The sequence below is a fragment of the Lactuca sativa genome, chromosome 1, assembly GCF_002870075.4.
Source record: "Lactuca sativa cultivar Salinas chromosome 1, Lsat_Salinas_v11, whole genome shotgun sequence".
NCBI lineage: Eukaryota > Viridiplantae > Streptophyta > Magnoliopsida > Asterales > Asteraceae > Lactuca > Lactuca sativa.
In genome coordinates, this window is record NC_056623.2 from 201,566,354 (window position 1) to 201,593,676 (window position 27,323).

Genomic DNA, 27,323 nt, shown 5'->3' on the forward strand with positions numbered 1-27,323 from the left:
AGACTTAGTTAAACTATTGAGTGATAACCAAATAGTGTCGTAACCATTAGGCACAATTTCATGATGAAATCCATTGAGATCTGTTGCACTTCCACCCGGGTATCCCTAGTTGTTATTAGACATGGTAAATCATGTATTCGTGTCATGAAAACGTGTCAGCCACGGATTTGACACGATACAAATACATGATGAGAAATAAGTTTTTTCTCAATTTTCAAGATTTATTCGAAGTCGTGTCGTGTCACTCACAAATACGCGTATTTGTGTCTTAAATTGTCATGTCTAGTTGTTGTAATAGACCCAAGGGCTTTTAATATTTTGCCTTGACTTTAGAACCGACCATGCATTTTCCTACATAATTAGCAATTTTAGCATTCATGTTTGGCCACCAATAGGGATGAGATTTAAAACCAGAAAACCAGACCGGAACCGGAACTGTTATAACCGGAATCTATAAAGCCGGTTCCGGTTCCGGGTTTAAAAATTGGCTTTATCCGGGTTCCGGGCAATCCGGGTTTGGGTGCATCGGGTCCGGGCAAACCGGGTCTAAGAACCGGAACCAGTGTTAGGAACCGGAACCACTTTTAGGGGTCGGAACCGGTTTTTGCGAAACATTTAAAACATGCATATCTTATTCGTTTCAAGTCGAACTAACATATGATTTTTTCCAACGTGTAGTTTAGAGTTTTTACATGATTTTAGACTATAAGTTTTGTCATTTTTAGTTTTATATTCATTGATTTGTAGTCCACCAAAGTCGAGATATCAAAGTTGGAAGTTTTTAGTTTTTCAACTTTTTTGTATTCTGTAAAAGTTTTTAACACATGCATGTCTAATTCCTTTAAAGTCGGATTGACATGCGGTTTTTTCCAACTTGTAGCTTAGAGTTTGTACATGATTTTAGACTATAATTTTATCATTTTTGGTCTAATATTCAATGACTTATAGCCCCCCAAACTCAGGATATCAAAGCTGAAAATTGTCAACTTTTCAACTATTTATTTTTGTACTTTCAATTCGGTGAAAGTTTTAACACATGCATATTTTTGGGTATTATGTGTTGCGTCATGGGCCATTCTTTTGTATATCTAATTTGGGCCTGTCCAACCGTGATTATAGATTAGGTTTACGTCATATATATATATATATATATATATATATATATATATATATATATATATATATATATATATATATATATAGTGCATGCACGTAAGCCTAAAATAGGATAGTCATTTATTATCCTTGTTGCATTGTAACCCTAAACACCTCTACAGTAGAAGTTCTTAATCGAGCTCTTCTGAGGTGTTCAAGTTAATCATTCGACATCAGTTAAATCATTCTTGTGCTCATCAATTCTTTATCTTTATTGTTATGCTTGAATCTACCGATCTATAAGAAATTTTTATTCCAACAATTGGTATCAGAGCAGGAGACTGTGTTACTCATATGCATTCCTTCTGTGTGAAGAACTCATTAGGGTTTCCGCTTTTATCAAATATATATAGGCCATCTTCTTCTTCTCGATGGTAACTCTAGTGTTTGATAAAACCCTAATCTCAAGTTTACAAGTCTGATTCTAACAGATCCAGAGAACAAGCTCATCATGTCACACGAAGACTCTCAAAGCAATCCCATTAACATCTCAAATAGCATTGGATCAACCACAAGGGTTCCCATTCTTTACACTCAAGACTATGAAGTGTGGGTGCATCACGTTGAAGATTACGTGGTTGGATCTGAAGATAATGGTTATCTCATCTGGGAGGCTATCACAATCGGTCCGGTCATTCATTCTGGAACAAACAGGACAGTGAAGACTCAAAAGGAGTACAATCAGCTTTTGGTGGACGTAGAGAAGATTCCACAAGATGAAAAAGAAAAGCTGCTGTGCAATCTCAAAGCCTTGAGGATGATCAGATTTGCCCTACAAGCCAATACCTTTCGTCTGGTTAGTTCATGCACGACTGCGAAAGAGATATGGGACAGACTGAAAGAATTGTATTCAACCAATGAAGATCTAGAGCAGTCAATACAAACCTTGTTACTCTTTGAGTTCGGTGCTTTTGCTAAAAAACCTGAGGAGAATCTTCTTCAGACGTTTGATCGCTACAATTATCTGCTCAGCAAGATGATGAAGCATGATATTGAAAGGAAAGAGACTGAACAGAAAGTCACGTTTATGAATGGACTGAGACCTGAGTGGATGGCAGTGGTCTCAATTGTAAAGGCTCATGAACAATTCAAATCTTACTCGTTGGCAAAACTGATGGGCATCTTAAAATCCCATGAAAGCACAGTAACAAAATAAGCGAAGGTTGTGTCTGGTATGGGCTCTTTAGCCCTTGTCTCAAAAGGGAAGAATGTGGCGGAAGAAAAAGAGGCCTCAGGTGTATCTGAGTGTGACCTTACAGGTGAAGAGTATGCAATGATCGTCTCCAACCCTAAGAAGTTTGCAAGAAAGAAATTCCCTGCCAATAAGAACCAAAACTGGAAGGGGAGTTACAACTCCGAGAAGTTGAAAGAAGAATCGAAGAGCGCCTCTCAAAAGGATGATGATAAGAAAGAAAGCAAGCTAGTATGAGATTCTGGATACAATTGCAATTACTGTCACAACAAGAACCACTTTGCCAAAGATTGCATGTTACCAAAGATGGCTGAGAAAAGGGATAGTGAAGATGATGAGGCTTATCATACGCGAAAGATGGAAGAGCTAAAGAAAAAGAAGGCAGCTAACAGTTCAATGAATGCCTTGATTGTGCAGGAGAATGTGGTCGATGATGAGTTTGGTGGCATTGAATTCTGGTCAACCGACTCTGAGGATGAAGAAGTGAGGAAGCCCACGCATGGAAGAGCATATGTGGCAAGAGAGGGAGTTAACAGTTTGGCTGGGAAGTGCTTGATGTTGACTGCAGGAGTACCGAAAGAAGACGAGCGTAAGGAGCTGAACTTGAAGGAGGACAAGTGTTTTGCAACAAAGCCCGTGAGTGAAAGGATCAACGACTGTGATCGGTTGATCAAAAAGGTACAATCCATCATTGAATCTCTTAAAGTTCCCGTCACAAATTATGAAGAAGATTTAAACGAACTTAAATTTAAATTTACTAATCTAAGTAGTAGTCTCATGCAAACTCGCTTAACGAACTCTAACCTAACTGACCAACTCAACAGGGAGTCATCGAAGAGTGAGGAGAGACGCATGTGGATTGAGCTGAAGGAGATGGAGTTAACTAGGGATAGGGATGAGAAAATTTATTTACAGCGAGACAATTTAAAGTTTTTAAAACAAAGAAACATTTTTTGCTTGGTTGCTAAACATTTATATACTAATATTACTCAATTACATTTAGATTGTGAAATAGGGAAAAAGTTTCATAATAAGATATTACCCTTCCTTGAGTTTAAAGAGGATGAGGTCATTGCTGAATGTGAATCCATAATGTCCTCAGAAGAGACATCCATCACTTATAAAATCGGTCTGGACAAAATTGAGAATTTCATTGACTCTAAGGAACACAAATGCATGCTTAAAAAGCTCTTAGATGAAAATGATATGCTGAAAATTAAGACAGAGACCATACAATCATTTGACTCCTTAAACGCCAAATTAATGACTGAACATAAAACTAATGTAGAAAGTATGTCTGAATTTGATGAGGAGAGTGAGATGAGTGAAATTTCAGTGGTAGATGTAGTTGATTGCTACGAGTTTTTGAAGAGCGAAACCGAGAAACCCCTTATATTTGAGAACTCGGTTGAATATGCTCGCTTGTCAAAGGATAAGTCAAAGAAACTCAAAGAGAAGGCAATGGTTTACCAGAAAGTTCAAATCGTGCCAAATCAGGTTTATGTTGTTACAGGGGTCACTGAAAAACAAATAGTAGAACTGAAAATCCTGGTTGACAAAGACAATGCTGAAGGGTGTGATGATTATTTGTGGTTCGCCCCTATCGATAATGCATACGAGACTGTAGGCTTATCAGAGCGAACCTCATGGAGGGCAAAGGGTAGATATGTTGCCGAACCCATCAACAAACCCTCAAGCTTTGACAAACCAAGCTCAAGTGGGACAAATGAGATACCAGAAGAGCCGAAGAACACACCCGATGTATCTTCCAATACAACCAAAGCTCAAAAGGAGAAGCCAAAATCAAGCTTAAACATTCATAAATCTCAAAAGCAGCCGGCTGAACAGAAATTCCAAAGAAATCAGAGATACATGAAGAATTTGAATGAGTGAAAAAGGTTTTGGCAATCACAAAACCCTAACCATGTTCCATAGAAGAAAGAAGCAAATGTTAAAGAAAATGACAAACGAGAGATCAAAAGAAAGAAAAATTTCAGTCCCAAGTCTTACTATTCCAAAGCTCAAAACCGAACATCCAGTTTCTATTCCGACTCCAAAGGATAGAACCGAACATCCAATCTCGGTTTCAACAATAGAGTTCAAAACCGAACATCGTGCTTCGGTCCCAACACCAAGGCTGAGAACCGAAGGTCAAGTTTCGGTTCTTCCCAACAAAACCCTTACTCAACAAAGGATGTTAAAGGGAAAGGAAAGCTTGAGTCCGATGCATATATCAATAATAAGAACAAGGTAGCTAACCCTAGGGATCAAAAGAATATTCCAACTGACAAAACACCATCTGGTACACTACAATTTAAACAAGATAAAAATAAAATAAAAGTGTACACCATCAAAAGAAAAGACGAAACCACACTAATAAAGATAACTTATCTTGTTGATATTTCTGTTGCTGTTCCTTTTTCTGTGAATAACTCACCAGGGCCCAAGAGACTTTGGGTTCCTAAATCTGCTTTAATTTGCAGGTTATAAGTGACGAGCAGTTCGATGATGAATGGTACATAGACAGTGGCTGCTCACGTCACATGACAAGGAGGAAGGAAGAGCTAAGGGAGTTTCGGTCCCTTAAGGATGGTGGATGTGTGAAGTATGGCAACAACTCTTATGGAACAATCAAAGGATATAGGATGATAACCAACGGAGAGTTCACAATTCGAAAAGTAGCGTACGTGGAAGGATTGCAGCACAACCTCATAAGTGTATCTCAATTGGTTGTAGGTACTGGACTGAAAGTCTCATTCGATGATGAAGGATCAGAAATTATCGAAAAGCAATCCAAAAGAGTCTTGTTAAAGTCTGAACAAAAAGGAGAAATGTACCCCCCCAAACCTCAGTCCAATTAAAGGAAAACTAGCTATTTGTCTGCTGTCCAAGGAGAATTCTGATGAAAGCTGGTGATAGCATCGATGCCTATCGCACCTAAACGTTAAATATATTAATAAGTTGGTGCTTGGTGATCATGTTCGAGGTCTTCTAGTTCTCAAGTTTGATAAGGAACACCTGTGTGCAGCATGCGAGATGGGTAAAGAAAGCCGAAAGAGCTATTCTACACGTATCAATACCAAGATCGTTGAAGCTCTCAAACATCTGCATATTGACTTATGTGGACCTTCAGCTATTGAAAGCATCGGTGGCAGTAATTTCATTCTTGTTATAGTAGATGATTTTTCACACTTCACCTGGGTATTCTTTCTTAAACAGAAGTCAGAGGCGACTCCCAAGTTGAAAGCTTTCATCAAGCAAGTTGAACTTCAACTGCGAAAGGTGGTGAGGAACATTCGAAGCGATAATGGGATTGAATTCAAGAATAAAGAGTTCGAAGACTTTCTGGCCAAAAAAGGACTTTCTCACAACTTCTCAACTCCCTATACACCACAACAGAATGAAATTGTTGAAAGACAAAATTGTTCCTCGTGTGAGGCAGCCCGAACCATGCTGAGCTTCCCTTCACTCCCATTATACTTCTGGGCTGATGCTGTTGCTGCTGCATGCTATACTCAGAACCGATCCTTACTTAACAAACGATTCGCCATTATTCCATATGAAATTCTGAACAACAGGAAGCCCAATGTTAAGTTTTTCCATGTGTTCGGTTGCAGATGCTTTATTTTTAACTCCAAAGAGAACCGAAAAAATTCGATGTCAAGGCTGACGAAGGAATCTTTCTTGGCTATTCACTAACTTCAAAGGCTTATAGGGTTTTGAATAAACAATCCAAACAGATTGAAGAAACCTACTTCGTAACGTTTGATGAAAACTACATGAAGAAAGTTCAAACAAGCGAGAGTATCATGGGGGAAATATTTCCAGAATCAGGTCAAGTCTCAGTTCCAATTTCCAACTTGTTTGAAGAGTATATAAGGCTGTTCGACGAACCAGAAAAGGCCATACTCTCACAGGCGAAAGCAGCAGACAACAAAATCGACCATCTGAAGAAGATCATCGATGAAGCTGCAAAAGATTTGGAAAAAGATCCTCCTAAACCAGCTGAAAGTTAACCCTCAGCAGATCCTCCAAACAACAGCTCAATGTTTGAGGGGGAGGGTCCAACTGTCACCAACACAGTCGAACTGCCAATTAAGGGGGAGCATCCAACTCCAACTCATGATGGTCCAGTCGAGGGAGAGAACCCAGCTCCAACTGCAAGAGAGCATCCTACTCCAACCGAGGGAGAGACTCCTGAACCTGACATGGGATACGCTTCGCCATTTAAGGGGGAGGATGCAAATACAAATGACGAGACGATCAATCGGAATTTGAAGAAGAGATTAATGCAGAGTTGGATCCTGTTTATGACCCGAGCTACCCTCCTATGACAAAATGGACTATGGATCATCCCAAAACATAGCCAGTTGGTGAATCATCTGAGTGGGTTCTCACACGCTCTCAATTGAAAGCGAAGAAAACTGCATTATTCTCTCACGTTGAATTCTGCATGTTTAGTTCGTTTGTCTCTAAAGTCGAACCAAAGACGGTCAATACTGCACTTGATCATGCCGATTGGGTACAGACAATGCAATATGAACTCCATGAGTTTGAACGTAATCGAGTTTGGAGACTAGTTCCTACACCAAAGGATGCTTCTATGGTCAGTTTGAAATGGGTCTTCAAGAACAAGATGGATAAAGAGGGCAATGTCATTCGCAATAAGGCTCGACTGGTGGTAAAGAGATACTGCCAAGAAGAAGAAATAGACTATGAGGAGACCTTCGCTCCTGTAGCCAGATTGGAATCGGTTCGAATCTTTCTAGCATATGCTGTTCATAAAAACTTCGAAGTTTTCCAAATGGATGTGAAATGTGCCTTCCTAAATGGAGAACTAGAAGAAACGGTGTATGTTGAGCAACCACCCGGGTTGGTGAATGAGAAATACCCTGATCATTACTATGTGTTGGATAAAGCTATGTAATGACTGAAGCAAGCACCAAGGGCCTGGTATGAAACATTAACTCGCTTTCTAAAAATGTCTAAATTCAAGCAAGGTTCGGTTGACCCAACCTTCTTTCACAAGAACGATGGAGAACATCTAATAATAGTTCAAATTTATGTCGATGATATCATCTTTGGCTCTACGAATCCTAGCTTAACAGCTGAATTCAGGAAGCCGATGGAGACTAAATTTGAAATGAGCGCAATGAGTCCAATTAACTTTTTTCTTGGGGTGAATATAAGACATGGACCAAAAGGCATTTTTATTAACCAGGAGGCCTACACGAAGAATCTATTGGCAACATTTGGGATGACGGGAGACTCGAAGGTGAAGGTTCCCATGGCATTTTGGCACTAAGTTAACACCATCTCTGGAAAATCATGCTGTTGACGTGACTCTCTATCATCAAATGATAGGATCTCTTATGTATCTAACAACTAGTAGACCGGACATTATGTTTTCCGTATGTTGTTGTGCCAGGTTTCAAGCTAATCCTAGAGAAACTCACATGGTGGCAGTGAAGAATAAATTTCACTATTTGAAGCGAACCTCGTCGCTCGGTCTCTGGTATCCAGCAAAGTCCGGGTTCTTTGTTCAAGCGTTTTCTGATGCTGATCTTGGTTGATGCGGTCTAGATAGAAAGAGCACAACTGGAGGATGCCAGTTCCTTGATGGTAAACTTGTCAGCTGGCAGTCTAAGAAGCAAACCTGTGTGTCTCTCTCAACAGTCGAAGCTGAGTACATAGCTGCTGCCTCATGTACCTCACAAGTAATCTGGGTACAAAGTCAACTTAGAGACTATGGGCTGAGTATGAAGAAGATTCCTCTTTATTGTGACTCTGAAAGCGTGATAAGAATTTGTCACAATCCAGTGCAACACTCAAAGATAAAGCATATTGCACTAAGGTACCATTTCATTAAGGACCATGTTGAAGATGGAAACATGGAAGTCCATTTTGTTAGGTCCTCAGACCAACTTGCTGACATCTTCACTAAAGCCTTACCAGAAGCAAGCTTCAATAAAATTTTGCAATGTTTGGGAATCATGGAAGCAGAGTTGGTACCGAATCCTCAAATCTCTCTCTGATAGGCAAGCGAAATAGAGTGAACGCTCGGTCTATTTCGGTTCCGGAATTTTAGGGAATCAAAATGAACCGAACGCTCTGCTTATTTCGGCTCCTTAATTTTTGGGAACCGAAATGAACCGATCACTCGGTCTATTTCGGCTCCGAAATTTTAGGGACCCAAAATGAACCGAGCGCTCTGCTTATTTCGGCTCCTCAATTTTGGGGGACTAAAATGAACTGATCTCTCAGTTTATTTAGCTTCAATTATTTAAGGTTTAAGTTCGGCTGTACCTTTTTGTATACTATCTTTTCGATTCTTTACTTGCTTTATTTATTTTCCTTTTTCTTTATTTCTAACATGTTTAAAATTATTTTTGCTTATTTTTGTTTTTATTATTTTTCAGAAATTGCAAAAATCCAAAAATATTTTATTTATTTATTTATTATTTTTATTATTTTTACAGATAATTCGAAATTCCAAAAAGATTTTATATTTTAGTTATCTCTTGTTATCTTTTCTATTGTTTCATTTACTGTTTTTCTTGTGTGTGGTTTGTTTGTCTATTCTTCTTTAATAGGTATCCAGTACATAGTTGCTATATGAACTCGAGATGGGGCAGGTATGTCAATTTCAATATGAACTAGCTAGGTGTCCCTAGAAACATGCTGCTACATGTAGACCAAAGCTTCTAAAACTTTGAGTAAGGCCTTAATGATTCGATCAGTACCTATCGTTTCTTCCTAATCAGGCCGCTGCATTCACTCAAGTCATGAGCTACCCTACTCTTCTCAAATGAGTCAAGAGTTTTCTTCTATGTCACTCTTTTAAAGCAGGGGTACTTTCCGTTCTTTAACCACCTCATCTATATTCTCCATCTACTTTCGGTTCATCAACGTAACCTTTGAGACTCTCAGAGATTACCACTGAGGTTTATGGTTACACAAATTCTGAGTTAATGATCTTAGATGCGTACACCACGTGCTAAGTGAGACCCAAAATCCAACACCAATGTTGAATTGATGGTGAATATTTATATTTAAGTACTCACTTGTTACCTAATGAAGTCTCTTTTATTTTCTTGTGCGATCTTTATGAAACTGTCTAACACCAAGGCATTTCTTCCCAAAAAGATATAGTTTAGTTTTTGTTTTTGAGATTTCTATTATAAATCCTGTTACTTCAAAAATATCCAACCTACTTGTTCAACAGACCACATCGGTCTCATAAGTACTTCATCCAACGTTCGGTCTTATGATAAGTATCGAAGTTCGGTTAAAGATTAGCCATCCACTAGAGCCTATGTTTAAAAAGAAGCCTTTCAATGTTTCTTAACAAACATTTGATCATATTCTCACGGGAAACCACACAAGCATTTCAAGTCTCTCTTGAGTTTGAAGGAAGAGATTCGTGCCCGGGATCCTCTGCTCTATGTCGTATTCGACTTCACTCACATCCCATACACTTATTGATTTATTTCTTATTCTTTGGCACACTAATGCACGAAAATCTTCATGATTTTCCAAAATTCTGGTACGTGACAATTATGAGTTGTTTTTACTTTCGGCTCTAACCATTAAACATATTTATGGAAGCGAAAGTGTTATTCTGTACTGTGAATGAACAACAGATCGGGTCGATTGAATGGATAAGAAGTTGAAACGGGTTTTTGGATAAGTTCAAGAATGGGCACGTGAATTTGAAATGGTTCCTAAACCTTCGCCGTATGACGTCTATCTGGGGAAACCATGCTGTCAAATCTCGCTTTTCCAGGCGCCTTTTTAGAGATCTTCTCATCATTATGGCAGATTATTTCTCTCTCCTAGCAACCGTATATAAAGGAATTCTCGCACCACTGTACCTTCTTACCATTCTCAAAATACACCAGCGATATTAAACCATTCATCTTCTTCACGAGTTCAACAATGGCGGAATCTTCCTCACTTTAAGATCAAACTGCATCGTCGTCATTGCTTACGATCAAGCCTAATCAGAACATGATCATTCAGATAACTTCATTCCTGTATGATTCTTACATGCTTCAAGTAATGGAATATCTCAAGTATTCTCCTTTGGTAATCGCTCTTACACAAGTGGAATCTGTTCCAATGTCGTTGCTGTCCCATGTGTATTCTACAGCGACTTAAGTCAAAACCAAGGAGAGAATCTACTTTCAGATTTTTACTCACAAGGCTTCCATCTCAAAAGGGCGATTTTGCTCACTGATAGGGCTTGTTGTAGATGCTTCAGTCATCTCTCCGGATTTCATCACTACGACTCAACTGTTTTCGATGTTTTATGATATGGGCTACACTGAGGTGCTTACTACCTTCACCAAATTTAAGAAATCATGCTTACCTCCTCAATGGAATGGGTTACTCACTCTTCTTCACAAGGGGTTAGCTGAGCGTGTTAGTGGGTCTGATGGTTCGAACAAGTGTTTTATGATGATTATGTATGGTCTTTACAGTGGACTCAACCTGGACTATGGTTCATTGATCTGAACCCAACTGGTGCAAAGCTTGAACTCCTCAACGAAGCATTCAGAAATATCATGTGGTTGTTTTTGGACTCTTGTTGCTCGAAGAGCTATAAACTCTCTTGAGATTCCGGTCATGAAGGATACTTTGCTCTCATCTGTCTCAGCCTTTCACTCTAAGAAGATAATAGTAGCAGTTCGAAACAGGTTCTCTCACAACGGTTCTATTCCGAAAACTATGTACCGGTGTGTCTCTCAAAAGAGTAAAGTAATTTTAGAATACAAACTGCTTCCTCCCAAAAGTCCATGCATATTGACTCCAAAGATGCAAGCTGCTCTGGACGAGGTTGAGAAGCCAGCTAAAAGAGGGAAGAAAGCCAATCCCAAGAAAGACACAACAGAAGGTCCCTCCTCTAAATCGACCAAGTCCAAGAAAAGAAAAGGTGAAACAGGTGAATCTTCTTCTCCAAAGAAAGTGAAGAGAATAGCATGAAGAAAACAAACTCCTTCAACTTCCCATTCAGAAAAGAATGATGAGCTGTTTGGTGATAAGGAAGAGGAAGAGAAACATGAAGTTTCTCCAAGGGGGAATACACTTCCTCGGTCTCCAACTCCAGAGGATGTTGTTAATGATTCTATTCCTACTCCTCCTCCATCTCCACCCAAGTCTACTGTTCAGGATTCGCCTCCACCTCCACCTCCACCTCCACCTACATCACAACCTTCCTATACAATTGATCCACCACCGCCTGTCAGCTCTACTCCTATCACTACTGCTCCAGTACCACCTCCTATTTTTTCCCAAGCAACTTTCACCACTAAACCTACCATTACCTCTACCAACGATTCTTCAGTAAAAGTCAACACATCTGATGTGGGGGTGAAGACTGAAGATCCTCCTAAAGTCACAATCGAACCAATTTCCCCACCTCCTTCCAGTGAGTCTAATCTAGTTCTTGGAGGAGCCGAATTTGAGTTTGATTCTACTTACTACAGTCCATACAGAATCCCAAGTGAAGAGGATGAATCTGCTCTAGCGACCAAGCAGCAGATAGACAGTGTTAATGAAAAGCTTGATGCACTGATTAGGTCGTCTAAGAAGTGCAACGACGTTGTAATGAAAGCCTTTCTGGATACAGCTTTGCACCAGTATCATGAGTCCATCGACAAATGCACTGTCGCTTTGGATGATTCTACTTCTTTGTGCAAGAACACTACAACTGACGTCAAAAACCTTATTCATGATTCCAAGGTTTTCCTTGATTCTCTCAAGGGTCATGCTGAGACAAACGCTGCTAAGGTGAATGCATTGGTTGCTTCCCTATCCCAGTCTCTTCAAGGAGAACAAGCCAAATTTGAGACTCTTCGTTCTGATGTTTTTACTGATAAAAAGACCTTTTTGGCGTCTGTTGATTCTCGGTTAGACAAACTAAATGCTGATTTCCAGGTGGAAAGGAAACTATGAGATGATCTTGCTCAACAGATCGCTATTAATGAAGTGTAGAAGGTTGAAATTGCCAGAGCAGAAAGAGAGATTTTGTTGTTAAAAACTGAGCGTGTGGTTTTTCGAAGCTGTGCTGGGGATGTTCTTACTCAGCTGCACAATGTGATTCAAGCTCATGACCCGATTTTTACGCTTACCATTCGAAATCATCTAACCTCCAAACTCCTTCAAGCAATTGAACTCTTACGAGAAATGAAGGGTGTTTCGGAGAGGATGGCCACTCCACAACAAGGGGGAGAAGGTACTGTGATGATCCCTCCTCTTGTTAAACCGAAGGTGACTGTAAAAACTGAACCGAAGGATAATTTAGCTTCGGGTTCTGGTAATAAAGAAAAGAAGAAACATGTCATTGGGGAAGATAATGATAGTGAAGAAGATCAAGAAACTATATCTGAGATCCTGAAGCGAAAGAAAAGGGATCAGGAGATAGATGAAAATCTTCGAGTTGCAAAGGAAGAAGAAGAAATAAGAGGATGATGCTCTTAGTTGCAAAAAGACGTTGTTCCCCCCTTGGACTAGGGAAACACTGATCAAAGAAGCTATAGAGTTCCCAAGCACTTACTGGCTGGAACCTGCGACTTCGTTTGATTGTGATAATACGAGGGATTCACAATTTGATATGCCTATAACACGAAAGGCATTCATTTTTCATTGTTTTGATTCGACTGTTGAAGTCCCTTTACCTCATCCTCAAATAAACTGAGAACTTATTGATTTTTATCTCTAGTTTGGTCAGCCTCAATACCTGACCTGGAGCGCACAGAAAATTACAACGGTCAAGGTGGTTAAGCCTTTACCTGCAGGGAAGTTCGTTAATGTTCAATTCAAAATATCCAGAGGTTCAGACAACTCGGTTTCTTTAATTTCCCTGGCAGATCTTCCCAATTTAAATCCTCATGATTGGATCCTGCTGTTTAATATCTTGCTCTCTAATGCGAAAGAGTATGAGCCGATCCTGAATCATCTGAAGAGGATGTTGGCTTCCTACATCCATGAAGTTGCCAAGATGGATCAGGATATAACTTCTGTTTTAAGGAAGAAACCGACGGTGAAGCCTACTGCAAAGCCAGGAGATGTCAACAAATTGCATCTTGGTCAGATTGATTCTGCTCACCTCACTGTTATGTTCACAAGAGCCAAATGTGAAAAGTTTCTATTTGCTCTTGTTGACAAGCACCTGTTCTCCACCGATTGCTTGGAATACATTATCAATCTTGTTCATCGGTGTAAGGAGAATTCTGCTTCAGATAAGAAGAATTTCACAGACATGCTTCGGTGGTACATCACATTCAGGCATACTCTTTTGGCCATCATAACCAAGACTATAAATAAGCCTGCTGTAGCTCAATTATCACACCCCAAAACCGATAACGGCGGAATACGTTTCGGGGTGGAGGACGTCATGTACAGTATCATCACAATTGCATCATAGTAAAAACAAGAAACATACAACCATTTCATTACATTGTGGGTTTAATTACAAGTGTGTTCTGTAAAGTTTCAATGGACACCAAAAATAATACAAAAATAAGAGATGGATCTTGTATGCTCCATCTTCTCCAAAATGTTGCACCTATACCTGTCTATCTTTGACCTGAGGATACAAGTTATTTTAAAAACGAGTATCAGCATAAAGCTGGTGAGTTCATAAGAATTTAGTGTGGTTAATGTATAAAATGTATTACAACATATAGTGTGAAAAGCTGAAATGTACATTTACAATTAGTAGAAAACTCTAGAAAATCCTATATTTTCCAGAAAATACATCGTAAGTGAAAAACTCTAAGTTGCATGTAAGTTTTATCATTGAAAATTTGTTTGATGTAAAAGTGTGGTACTAAATCTCCAGTATGTAGTGTAGATAGAAGAAAAGTCATGCCTGTGGACAGTGATAGTGGTGCGAACTTCCATTAGTAAAAGATACTTATTTACTTCGGGATATTAACCGAGACTTTAGTCTTAGTATTTTAGTGTGGATATAGTGTATTCCTTTTATGTGACCAGTAGTGTGAGTAATAGAGGATCCCATGACCTTCCCGGTCATACACAGTGTAGTGAAGTAGTGCCATCCCTGGCCTGCTCGGCTCCGACTGAAGTTAACAGTCGGGATCTAATATTGTCTGCCCCGTATAGATCTATACATGTAGCGTCGCCTTCCTTCCGGAAAGCTCTGGTCACAGTTTGTAGCGCGTAGAGTATCTTTTAGAGTTAGTGTGTTATCTTCCGGATTAGTGCTTTCTCTTGTAATATAGTGTAGTAGTCTTTTATGTAGTTCATAGCGTGTTCTCTTATTCGTGTATCGTTTTGTAATAGTATGAATTATAGTATGTATAGTAGTAGCGGTAACAAGTAGTAGTGACCTTAACTATACCTATTATAGTTAACTTAGTGTGAATGGTTCTTGGCAATTAAGTAATATAGGCATCGAATGAGGTGAAAATGCTCGTATCTAACACCAATATACATGATACATAACTAAGAAATCAACGACGGTCAGACGGATAACAAATACCCTAAGCCCACATCAAACAAGAACAGGAAATAAGGCGAGCTATCGGTCCTAAGTCCTTCAAGTCTTACTTATATAAATATATTAGTGTAGATACATTTTATAAGAAAAGTAATTTAATAAAAATCTTGACTAAAGAAAGCATTTAGAAAATAGTTTATTTTTCCAAAGTAGTTTTGAAAGCGTAAAGTTCTTTTATAAAGCATAGTGATAAATCACATGTGATTTGAACTACGGATAGTAAATCACATGTGATTGGTTTTCATAAAAATGTATATTTGACTTGTATCCCCCCTAAAACATATGAAAACATTAGAAAGGTTCATTAAGGGGTATGAACTCACCTGAAATCGAGTAAATCGGGTGAAAGTGTCGGTTGCGCTTTTGGTGTCAATTTAGGACTTGTACACCTTTTAAGTCCCTATTAACATATGATATATATGTTTTACAAGAAATTAGCCACTTATACTTTTATTTAAAGACTTTTACATATTCTTAATTGATTCGAGGTCATATGGATTAGAAGTGGTTCTCGGGGATTGTACAAGGCCAAAAGGGGTACTAAAGGGGGGTCCAAGAGTTTACTCCCTTGAAGTTTATGGCCCAAAGGCCACTCCTTGGGAGTTTACGGCCGTAAGCCTCATGGCTTGGCCGTGAACTCTTGTTCACTCCCCAATTTTGATGTTAAAGCCCTTAAATCAATCCCTTTAATTTTCTAGTGAAGGTCTAGGGCTAATTAGGGGGTTTAAACCCTCATTTGGTGAAGTTTGGCGGAGTTTACGGTCCTAGCTTGTGCTTGGGCCGTAAACTCTAAATTAACCCTCAAAATGTGATGTTTAATGGCCCCAAACTCGAAATAAAATTTCCTAAAATCATATCTCAAGCCTAAACATGCATTGGAAAGGTTTTTGGGAATTCTTACATGGAAAAAGGGTGTTTACGGCCTAAGCATGTGATTGGGCCGTAAACTCTCTTTACTGCCCTAAATGTCATGGTTTTGATGCTCAAACACTCCTCGGTAAAACCCCTAACTAGTATCCAAGCTTAAAAGAAGGAAATTTGGGACTTTTTTGGCACATTTTGGGTGTTTACGGCCTAAGGAGGTTCTTAGGCCATAAACTCCCTTTTGATGGCCATATTGTGTGATTTTTGAGCTAATGCAATCATAAATGATATTTAGGACAAGTTAGGGTAGAAGATCTTACGTTTTGGAGGCGGGATTTGTGGTTTTTGGAGCCGGGAACAAGCTAGAGAGAGAAAGTAGTGAGAGAGAGGTGTTTGAGTGGTGTATCCACTTAGCAAAGGCCACAAATTCTGAGTCTATAGCACCCTAGTCACAGGTAATCGTGGTGTATCCACTTAGCAACTATTGTCCTACCAGTAACGACCCTTTTTAGTTCTCACATATGTATATTTTAGAGGTACAGAATACTCCTATAGTATTCTTATGCTAACGTTATTGTGGTAGTGTTGGTAAGTTTTAGACTTGTTGCAACACCACAACCAAACTTAGGCACATGCTATTCACTCCCAGGAAAAATGTAATTGATCAGGCTACATCCCCCCAAATGTGACTATATGTCTCTAAGCCCAACTGTGTTATTCAACAATCTTAATACTTTTATTCTGTTCTAGTGCGATACTGACTTCTGTGTTTTATAGAGATGTTTATATATACTTAGTTAAATATTTTAGTATTTAACGGTATATATTCTTGGTCAGAGTGTTTTAGTCCCGAAGTGTTTATAGTTCGTATATCTTTTATAGGTTGATATACTTGATTTACTATAAACAATGCTCTGATACCAATCCGTCACACCCCGAAACCGATAACGACGAAATACGTTTCGGGGTGGAGGACGTCATGTACAGTATCATCACAATTGCATAATAGTAAAAACAAGAAACATACAACCATTTCATTACATAGTGGGTTTAATTACAAGTGTGTTCTGTAAAGTTTCAATGGACACCAAAAATAATACAAAAATAAGAGATGGATCTTGTATGCTCCATCTTCTCCAAAATGTTGCACCTGTACCTGTCTATCTTTGACCTGAGGATACAAGTTATTTTGAAAACGAGTATCAGCATAAAGCTGGTGAGTTCATAAGAATTTAGTGTTGTTAATGTATAAAATGTATTACAACATATAGTGTGAAAAGCTGAAATGTACATTTATAATTAGTAGAAAACTCTATAAAATCCTATATTTTCCAGAAAATACATCGTAAGTGAAAAACTCTAAGTTGCATGTAAGTTTTATCATTGAAAATTTGTTTGATGTAAAAGTGTGGTACTAAATCTCCAGTATGTAGTGTAGATAGAAAAAAAGTTATGCCTGTGGACAGTGATAGTGGTGCGAACTTCCATTAGTAATAGATACTTATTTACTTCGGGATATTAACCGAGACTTTAGTCTTAGTATTTTAGTGTGGATATAGTATATTCCTTTTATGTGACCAATAGTGTGAGTAATAGAGGATCCCATGACCTTCCTGGTCATACACAGTGTAGTGAAGTAGTGCCATCCCTGGCCTGCTCGGCTCGGACTGAAGTTAACAGTCGGGATCTAATAGTGTCTGCCCCGTATAGATCTATACATGTAGCGTCGCCTTCCTTCCGGAAAGCTCTGATCACAGTTTGTAGCGCGTAGAGTATCTTGTAGAGTTAGTGTGTTATCTTCCGGATTAGTGCTTTCTCTTGTAATATAGTGTAGTAGTCTTTTATGAAGTTCATAGCATGTTCTCTTATTCGTGTATCGTTTTGTAATAGTATGAATTATAGTATGTATAGTAGTAGCGGTAACAAGTAGTAGTGACCGTAACTATACCTATTATAGTTAACTTAGTGTGAATGGTTCTTGGCAATTAAGTAATATAGGCATCGAATGAGGTGAAAATGCTCGTATCTAACACCAATATACATGATATATAACTAAGAAATCAACGACGGTCGGACGGATAACAAATACCCTAAGCCCACATCAAACAAGAACAGGAAATAAGGCGAGCTATCGGTCCTAAGTCCTTCAAGTCTTACTTATATAAATATATTAGTGTAGATACATTTTGTAAGAAAAGTAATTTAATAAAAATCTTGACTAAAGAAGGCATTTAGAAAATAGTTTATTTTTCCAAAGTAGTTTTGAAAGCGTAAAGTTCTTTTATAAAGCATAGTGATAAATCACATGTGATTTGAACTACGGATAGTAAATCACATGTGATTGGTTTTCATAAAAATGTATATTTGACTTGTATCCCCCCTAAAACATATGAAAACATTAGAAAGGTTCATTAAGGGGTATGAACTCACCTGAAATCGAGTAAATCGGGTGAAAGTGTCGGTAGCGCGTTTGGTGTCAATTTAGGACTTGTACACCTTTTAAGTCCCTATTAACATATGATATATAAGTTTTACAAGAAATTAGCCACTTATACTTTTATCTAAAGACTTTTACATATTCTAAATTGATTTGAGGTCTTATGGATTAGAAGTGGTTCTCGGGGATTGTACAAGGCCAAAAGGGGTACTAAGGGGGGTCCAAGAGTTTATTCCCTTGGAGTTTACGGCCCAAAGGACACTCCTTGGGAGTTTACGGCCGTAAGCCTCATGGATTGGCCGTGAACTCTTGTTTACTCCCCAATTTTTATGTTAAATCCCTTAAATCAATCCCTTTAATTTTCTAGTGAAGGTCTAGGGCTAATTAGGGGGTTTAAACCCTCATTTGGTGAGGTTTGGGGGAGTTTACGGTCCTAGCTTGTGCTTGGGCCGTAAACTCTAAATTACCCCTCAAAATGTGATGTTTAATGGCCCCAAACTCGAAATGAAATTTCCTAAAATCATATCTCAAGCCTAAACATTCATTGGAAAGGTTTTGGGCCATTTTTACTTGGAAAAAGGGTGTTTATGGCCTAAGCATGTGCTTGGGCCGTAAACTCTCTTTACTGACCTAAATGTCATGGTTTTGATGCTCGAACACTATTAGGTAAAACCTCTAACTAGTCTCCAAGCTTAAAAGAAGGAAATTTGGGACTTTTTTGGCACATTTTGGGTGTTTACGGCCTAAGGAGGTTCTTAGGCCGTAAACTCCCTTTTGATGGCCATATTGTGTGATTTTTGAGCTAATGCAATCACAAATGATATTTAGGACAAGTTAGGGTAGAAGATCTTACGTTTTGGATGCGGGATTCGCGGTTTTTGGAGCCGGGAACGAGCTAGAGAGAGAAAGTAGTGAGAGAGAGGTGTTTGAGTGGTAAAAAGCATCTAAGTGGAGTTACACTTCCTTTATATAGGTCCCGGGTGTTGCACCCGGTATACGACTACCCGATACTAAAGTTTAACGGGGTTTAAACTTTTTATCCGGGTTAAGTGGTTGAAAAATAATATAACTTTATTTCGTTAAATGGAACTAACAGTAACGAGCTATATTTATTTTTACTAAAATGATAATCCCATGAATTATAAATAAATAATCAAATATTAATTTATTTTACGACTCCAAATTACGGAACTTTTATAAATGACATATCCCGTTAGCGGAAACGGAAATTGTATAACGGACTTAACGTTGGGTTGTCACATCGTCCCCCCATTAGGGGAATTTCGTCCCGAAATTTAGAAGTCAACAGATAAGTTATTACAGTACTACTAAGCGAAGAGACGGGGATATTTGAGTTTCATTTGATCCTCGCGGTCCCAAGTGAATTCCGGTCTCCGCTTGGCGTTCCACCGAACCTTCACAATTGGGATGCGGCTTTGTTTCGTTCGTTTTACTTCTCGATCCATAATCTCCGCAGGCTCTTCCACGAAGTTGAGGCTCTCGTTGACCTCAATCTCGTTAAGCGGAATCACGAGAGTCTTGTCGGACAGACATTTCTTCAAGTTTGAGATGTGGAAGGTAGGATGTATGTTACTTAGTTCGTGGGGGTAGGTTGAGTTTGTAAGCTACAGAGCTGATTCTAGCGAGAATCTCAAAAGGCCCTATATACCTTGGATTAAGCTTTCCACGCTTTCTGAAGCGTATCGTGCCCTTTCAAGGCGAGACCTTCAAAAGGACTCGGTCCCCCACCTGTAATTCCAAGGATTTTCTTCGTTTGTCTGCGTAGCTTTTCTGTCGATCCCTAGCGGCTTTTAATCGTTCGCAAATCTGAACAATCTTCTCGATCGTTTCTTGAATGATCTCCGGACCAGTGAGAGCACTATCAGGAACTCGTCCTTTAGCTAACTGAGTATAACCCACCTCAGCCCAACATAGAGGGGATCTGCACTTCCGGCCGTATAGGGCTTCGAATGGAGCTGCCTTGATGCTCGTATGATAACTATTGTTGTAGGAAAACTCCACAAGAGGTAAGTGTGTATCCCATGATTTACCGAAGTCGATCACACAAGCTCGTAGCATATCTTCCAAGGTTTGGATCGTCCTGTCACTTTGCCCGTCAGTCTACGGATGGTAGGCTGTACTCATATCCAGCCTCGTCCCTTGTGCCTTTTGTAGTGACTGCCAAAATCTTGAGGTAAACCTACTATCTCTATCTGAGATAATAGATATACGGACGCCATGCAGCCGTACTATTTCCTTAATGTATGTTCATGTGAGTTTATTCATCTTGTCCGTTTCCTTGATGGGTAGGAAGTGTGCATACTTGGTCAATCTGTCAACGATGACCCAAATGGTATCCAACCCACCCGCTGTCTTGGGCAGCTTGGTTATGAAGTCCATTGTGATCCGCTCCCACTTCCATTCCGATATATTCGGTTGTTGGAGGATGTCACACCCCCAAACCAGAACGGCGGAAATGTTCGGGGGCGGAGGACGTCATATTCAGTAACATAACAGTTCATAGAAAGGAAAGTACACACCACCATACATATATAAAGGTTTTAAAAATGTTTACATCATTGTATTCATTACATGTTCAAAAGATAAATGCATAAACATCTTTCAAAAGAAATAATTAACGCCAGCGCGTTAATCTCCAAAAGTTGATTTCCAAACCTGCTTAACGGTTCCCTGAGAATACAAGTTATTTCAAAGAAAAAGTGTCAACAATTAAGTTGGTGAGTTCATAAGTGATTTAGAAACATTGAATGCCATTCCAAAATGAGTGTATGTTTTCCCAGAAAATCCCTTATTTCTTAATAGTTGTTTGTTTAATGTCCAAGACTAACAATTGGAAGCAATCCACATGCTTTAGAAGATTTTAAACATAGATTTATTTAATAAACCTATCAGAAGATTTCAGTTTGTTAGATAATGAATAACTGTAGTAGCTACTCAATCATCAGTCAAAAGTACTATAATAGTTGTGTATCCGATGAGTTTTATAACCATACTAAACATAATATGCCTGTAGGGACGTTCTTTAAGCGTCGTAGCGTTATGACAAACTGTCACCCCAAAGGAAGGACTGTAGCTAATAGTCAGGGCGCGGGATCATGACTTCCCGTATAGATCTATACACATTTGACATATTCTCCGAACGGGAGACTCTGGTTATAGACAGGACTTGTAGCGATACCTTCTAATAAAAAGGCAGTATTTGAAGATGTACACGTCTCATGGATTCTCAACTAAGTCTGTATTAAAGTATTAGTTTTGTATGAAGAGTTTATCCTATTTCACAATGTTTGACAAAGCATAAATCATAAGTTTTTAGAATGTATAAAACGGTTTATCAACGAAGGATACTTTGGAATTACTAAATACTTTGTATAAATCTAGTACATGCAAAGTATGACAAGAGTTTTCACATAGTAGTACTAAATCACAAGTGATTCATTTGATAAAAACGAGTACAGTGAAATTTTATGAAATACACGATAATAACCGAATGTTTACTTGTATTCCTCCCCTAAAAGAGTATAAAAGCATTTAAAATGTATTTAAAGTGTGTTTGAAGGGAATATGAACTCACTTGAAAGTTTGAAGATAGCGAGATGGAAAACCGGGCAGAGTTTCGTCTCGGGAAACGGATTTTTCTTGGGATTCTCGGGAATCTCGGGAGTAAAATCGATCTTCGGGACTTGAGCAAAATGATCAGGGCTTCGGGGTAGTGCGGGCACGGAAAACGAGGCAAAACGCAAGAAAATAGAGAGAGAATGAGCAAAATTCCCGGGAACCCTCGCATTTTTATTTATAGGAGTGCTGAACCGCCTCGGTACATGGGGCGTACGCTCGTACGCAGCGCGTATGCGTACGTCATGCATGACCGAGTCCTCGACTGCCTCGGCTTCGGATGGGACGGAAAGGGGGTAGCTTCGCATAGGGGCGACGTGGACGGACCGAGACCAAGGCCCTCGCGTACGCGGGGCGTACGAGGCTACGCAGCGCGTAACCCGGATGAGGACGCTGACTCCTCCTTCGGATATTACCAGATTTTTGAATTAAATTATATATAAATCATTTAATAAACTTCAAAAAATCATATCTCATTCATACGAACTCCGTTTACGATGGTCTTTATATCCACGCGTAAGTGCGATTATGCTCTACAACTTTCGTTTAGACTCCGTTGGCAAATTATGAAATTATTTTTTTTATTATTTATTTATAAAATATCGTGATTAAGGAATTTCTTTAAAAATTCATAACTTCTCTATCTGACGTCGGTTTTTGCCAGACTTTTTACCGCTAAAATACCATTGTCGAGCCCTTCGATTCTCGTTTAGGTCATTCCGGCCAAAAGTCGCTCGATCTCCGATTCGAGTTTTTAGCTGTCTGCTGCTAAGCCGAACTTGGAAGAATCTTAACTTCAATATATGAAGCCGGATCTAGGCATTCCTTTTACGTGAGATCCCGATTTAATGATATTAAACATAGTAGGAATTTAAATAGATACTTTTTGGTCATTTTATTATCAAAGTTAATTTTATTAACTCCAAGGTGGTTATAATACTTGACTTTTTAGGTCATTACAAAGAGTTGAAATATCGGGTTGTTACATCACCCCCCCGTTAGAGGGAATTTCGTCCCGAAATTTTAATACAAAAGAGAAGTCTTAGGGGCTGAGGAAGAGGTGCGGATACTTCTGTTGCATTTGGTCTTCCCGTTCCCATGTGAACTCGGTTCCTCTCTTAGCATTCCATCGAACCTTTACTATTGGAATGCGACTCTGTTTAGTTCGTTTAACTTCCCTATCCATGATCTCGACGGGTTCTTCCACAAAGTGAAGATTTTCATTTAGTTCGATTTCATCGAGTGGAATTACAAGTGTTTCGTCGGACAAACACTTCTTCAGGTTCGATACGTGGAATACTGGGTGTACTTTGTTAAGCTTGATTGGAAGACGGAGCTTGTAGGCCACTGGACCAACTCTTGAAATGATGTCGAAGGGTCCAATGTACCTAGGATTTAGCTTCCCACGCTTTCCGAAGCGTATCATGCCCTTCCACGGTGAGACCTTTAGTAGTACACGGTCGCCAATATGGAATTCCAAGGGTTTACGCCTTTTGTCGGCATAGCTCTTTTGCCTATCCCTTGAGAACTTCAGTCGTTCTCGTATTTGCACGATCTTTTCAGTCGTTTCTGTGATGATCTCCGGACCAGTGAGGGTGCTATTAGGGACTAGACCTTTTGCCAATTGCGTGTCGCCCACTTCCGTCCAGCACAGAGGTGATCTGCACTTACGGCCGTAAAGGGCTTCAAATGGAGCAGTCTTGATATTAGTATGATAACTATTGTTATAAGAGAACTCGACCAAAGGTAAGTGAACATCCCATGCCTTACCAAAGTCGATTACACATGCTCGCAACATGTCTTCCAAGGTTTGGATCATCCTCTCACTCTGTCCGTCAGTTTGTGGGTGGTATGCTGTACTCATATCCAACCTTGTTCCCATGGATTTTTACAATGATTGCTAGAATCTGGAAGTGAATCTGCTGTCTCTATCTGAAATGATGGACCTCGGTACTCCATGAAGTCGTATGATCTCCCGGATGTAGGTTCTTGCTAGTTTTTCCATCCTATCAGTTTCCTTGATCGGTAAGAAATGAGCGGACTTGGTTAATCTGTCGACGATCACCCAAATAGTATCTTGGCCACCCTGAGTTTTGGGCAGTTTCGTTATAAAGTCCATAGAAATCTGCTCCCATTTCCACTCAGGTATTTCAGGTTGTTGGAGTAGACCTGAGGGTTTCTGGTGTTCTATTTTTATTTTGGCGCAAGTCAAACACTTGCTCACATAGGTAGCAATCTCCGCTTTCATGTTTGGCCACCAATAGAGTTGCTTGAGGTCTAGATACATCTTGTCTGACCCTGGGTGTACGGAGTATGGAGTCCTGTGTGCCTCGCTCATAACTACCTCTCTGAATCCACCAAACTTGGGTGTCCAGATCCGGTTCATGAGGTAGCGTGCTCCGTCACTCTTGATTTCTAAGTTCTTGTCCAATCCCCTAAGGGCCTCACCTGTTACGTTTTCAGGTTTCAAGGCCTCTATTTGAGCTTCCTTGACTTGCGCTGACAGGTGCGAATGGATTGACATGGCTAATGACTTCACTCTTCGGCCAGAGTACTCCTTTCGACTAAGGGCATCGGCCACGACGTATGCCTTTCCCGGATGATAGCGAATCTCACATTCGTAGTCGTTGAGCAATTCGACCCAACGTTACTGTCTCATGTTTAACTCCTTCTGGTCGAAGATGTGTTGGAGGCTCTTGTGGTCTATAAAGATAGTGCACTTGGTACCGTATAGGTAGTGCCTCCAGATTTTAAGAGTGAAGACCACCGCTCCAAGTTCTAAGTCATGAGTGATGTAATTGACCTCATGCGTTTTCAGTTGTTGTGAGGCATATGCAATAACCTTTCCCCTCTGCATTAGCACACAGCCTAGTCCTTGCTTCGAAGCGTCACAATACACCACAAAATCTTCGGTCCCCTCTAGAAGAGAAAGGATAGGTGCACTGCAAAGGGCCTGTTTCAAAGTCTGAAATGCAGCATCTTGCTTTTCTCCCCAGTTGTAGGTCACACCTTTCTGGGTTAAAGCGGTAAGAGGCTTCGCGATGCTGGAGAAATTCTGGATGAATCTTCGATAATAACCAGCAAGACCTAGAAAATGGCTAATTTCGGTTGGTGTCGTTGGTGCGGACCAGTTTTCGATAGCCTTGATTTTTGTGGGGTCCACGTGGATTCCTTCCTTGCTGACCACGTGACCGAGGAAGTCCACCTTTCTAATCCAAAACTCACATTTTGAGAATTTTGCATAAAGTCTCTCAGTCCATAACGTCTCTAAGACTTGTCTCAGATGTTGACTATGTTCTTCTTTATTCTTTGAATAAATGAGTATGTCGTCTATGAATACTATCACAAATTTATCCAAGAATGGACGACATACCTGATTCATTAGATCCATGAATACGGCTGGGGCATTGGTTAGTCCGAATGGCATCACTACGAATTCGTAATGTCCGTACCTCGTTCGGAAGGCTGTCTTGGGAACATCACTCTCCAGGACTAGTAGCTGGTGATACCCCGACCTCAGATCGATCTTGGAGAAGTAGTTGGCTCCTTGGAGTTGATCGAATAAGTCGTCGATTCGGGGTAGGGGGTATCGGTTCTTGATGGTAAGTTTGTTGAGTTCTCGGTAGTCGATGCACATCCTGAACGATCCATCCTTCTTTTTCACGAACAACACGGGTGCTCCCTATGGCGAGAAGCTCGGCCTGATGAATCCTTTTCCAAGTAGTTCATTCAGTTGGTCGGATAGCTCCTGCATCTCTGCCGGGGCTAATCGATAGGGTGCTTTGGCTACTGGGGTAGCTCCGGGAATCAGATCGATTCTGAACTCGACTTGTCTTGCGGGTGGTATTCCCGGAAGATCCTCGGGAAAAACGTCGGGAAAATCGCATACGTCGGGCACATTCTTGACGTCCGGGACTTCGCGCTTCACATCTACAACATGAGCCAAAAACGCGCGGCACTCCTTGCGTAGGTACTTCTGAGCCCGAATACTTGAGACGATACGAAGAGTGGTACTAGGTTTGTCGCCCAAGACAAGGAAGGTTTCGCCGGTTGGCAGATTAAGGCGAACGAGCTTATCGTAACATAAAATGTCCGCACGATGTGAACTCAGCCAATCCATGCCATTGATGACATCGAAACTCTTAATCAAGACTGGCATGAGGTTGATTGGAAAGGGATTATCGTTTAGAGTTAGGGTGCAGTTTAAGTATATCTCCTTAGTGCCTTCGGTTTTTCCATTGGCCATTTCTACTATGAATGGTTCACTTAATGATTGTGGTATTGGTTTTAGCATGCCTTTAGAGTCGTGACTCACAAAACTCCTTTCCGCTCCACTATCAAACAAAATGCATGCATACGAGTTATTGAGAAGAAACGTACCCGTAACAACAGTAGGGTCCGCAACGGCTTCATCTTGTCCCATTGCGAAAACTCGGCCCCTTCCGCCGGTATTCCTGTTGTTTGCCTTCGGGCAGTCCCTGCGGTAGTGTCCCGTGTCTCCGCACTCAAAGCAGGCGCGGCTCACTCCGGTATTAGCAGTGGGGGCGGATTGTTGGGTTGGCTCTTTGCAATAGCGGGCTGTATGTCCCTTCTTATTGCACCTGGTGCATTGAAGGTCACGGCAGAGACCGTGGTGGTGGAAGTTGCATTGGTTGCACTTTGGAATTTTCCCATTGTATGAGCTTGTGGGGGCAGAGTTGGTAGGTACAGTAATCACGTGGGTCGCTACTACCTGTTGTTTCTTGGGGTTCTCCTGGAGGGTTTGTCCCCTCCTCTTGTTCCAAGGCTTACTCTGGCCCTGAGCCTCCTTAGGTGGATTTGCGGTTGCTGCAATGGTACCCTGTGTCACTCCGTGGTCGATGAGTCGTTGAGACAGGCGTTTAGCGCTGTTGTAGGTGATAGGGTTGGAAGCTAGGACATGCCCTTGAATCTGGGGTGACAACCCCCAAATGTACCTTTCGACCTTATTTGATTCTGGGTTGACCATGGTAAGGCACAAAGCAGTGAGGTCGTTGAACCTAGTTGTGTAGGCGACTAGATCAGACCCAGCCATTTTCAGATTCCAGAGCTCCTGCTCAAGCTGTTGCACTTCGCCCCTTGGGCAGTATTCTTCCAGTAGTAGAACCTTCAGCTCTTCCCAACTCATGGCGTTAGCGACAGTGAGTGTCACTGAATTCACATGGATTTTCCACCAAGTGAGGGCTCGATCTATGAAGGTGCAAGCAGCGAACTTGACCTTGCTTGTTTCTTGGCACGAGCAGATCTCGAAGACTGTTTCGGTCTTTTCGAACCATTGCATTAGTGCAATGACTCCCCCAATGCCATTAAAAGTCTTTGGCTTTGAGTTGGAGAACTCCTTGTAAGTACATTCCCTTACATGGCCCTGGCCGGTGCCACGATTGGGATGATTCGTGCTGCTTCCTGTACCTCCATTTGCATTGGAGTTTATTTGAGAGAGGGTGGCTGTTACTGCTGCTGTGATAGCAGCCTGGACCATGGCCGGATCATATGTC

General features: G+C 40.4%; 1 protein-coding gene across 1 annotated transcript; it reads left to right on the forward strand.

The window, feature by feature from the left end:
• The first annotated feature begins 11,164 nt into the window (after positions 1-11,164).
• LOC111919854 (uncharacterized) lies at positions 11,165-12,820 on the forward strand. Its single transcript, XM_023915417.1, has 3 exons — positions 11,165-11,291; positions 11,364-12,286; positions 12,344-12,820. Exons 1-3 carry the CDS (start codon positions 11,165-11,167, stop codon positions 12,818-12,820), a joined length of 1,527 nt encoding a protein of 508 aa, XP_023771185.1.
• The last annotated feature ends 14,503 nt before the right edge of the window (positions 12,821-27,323 follow it).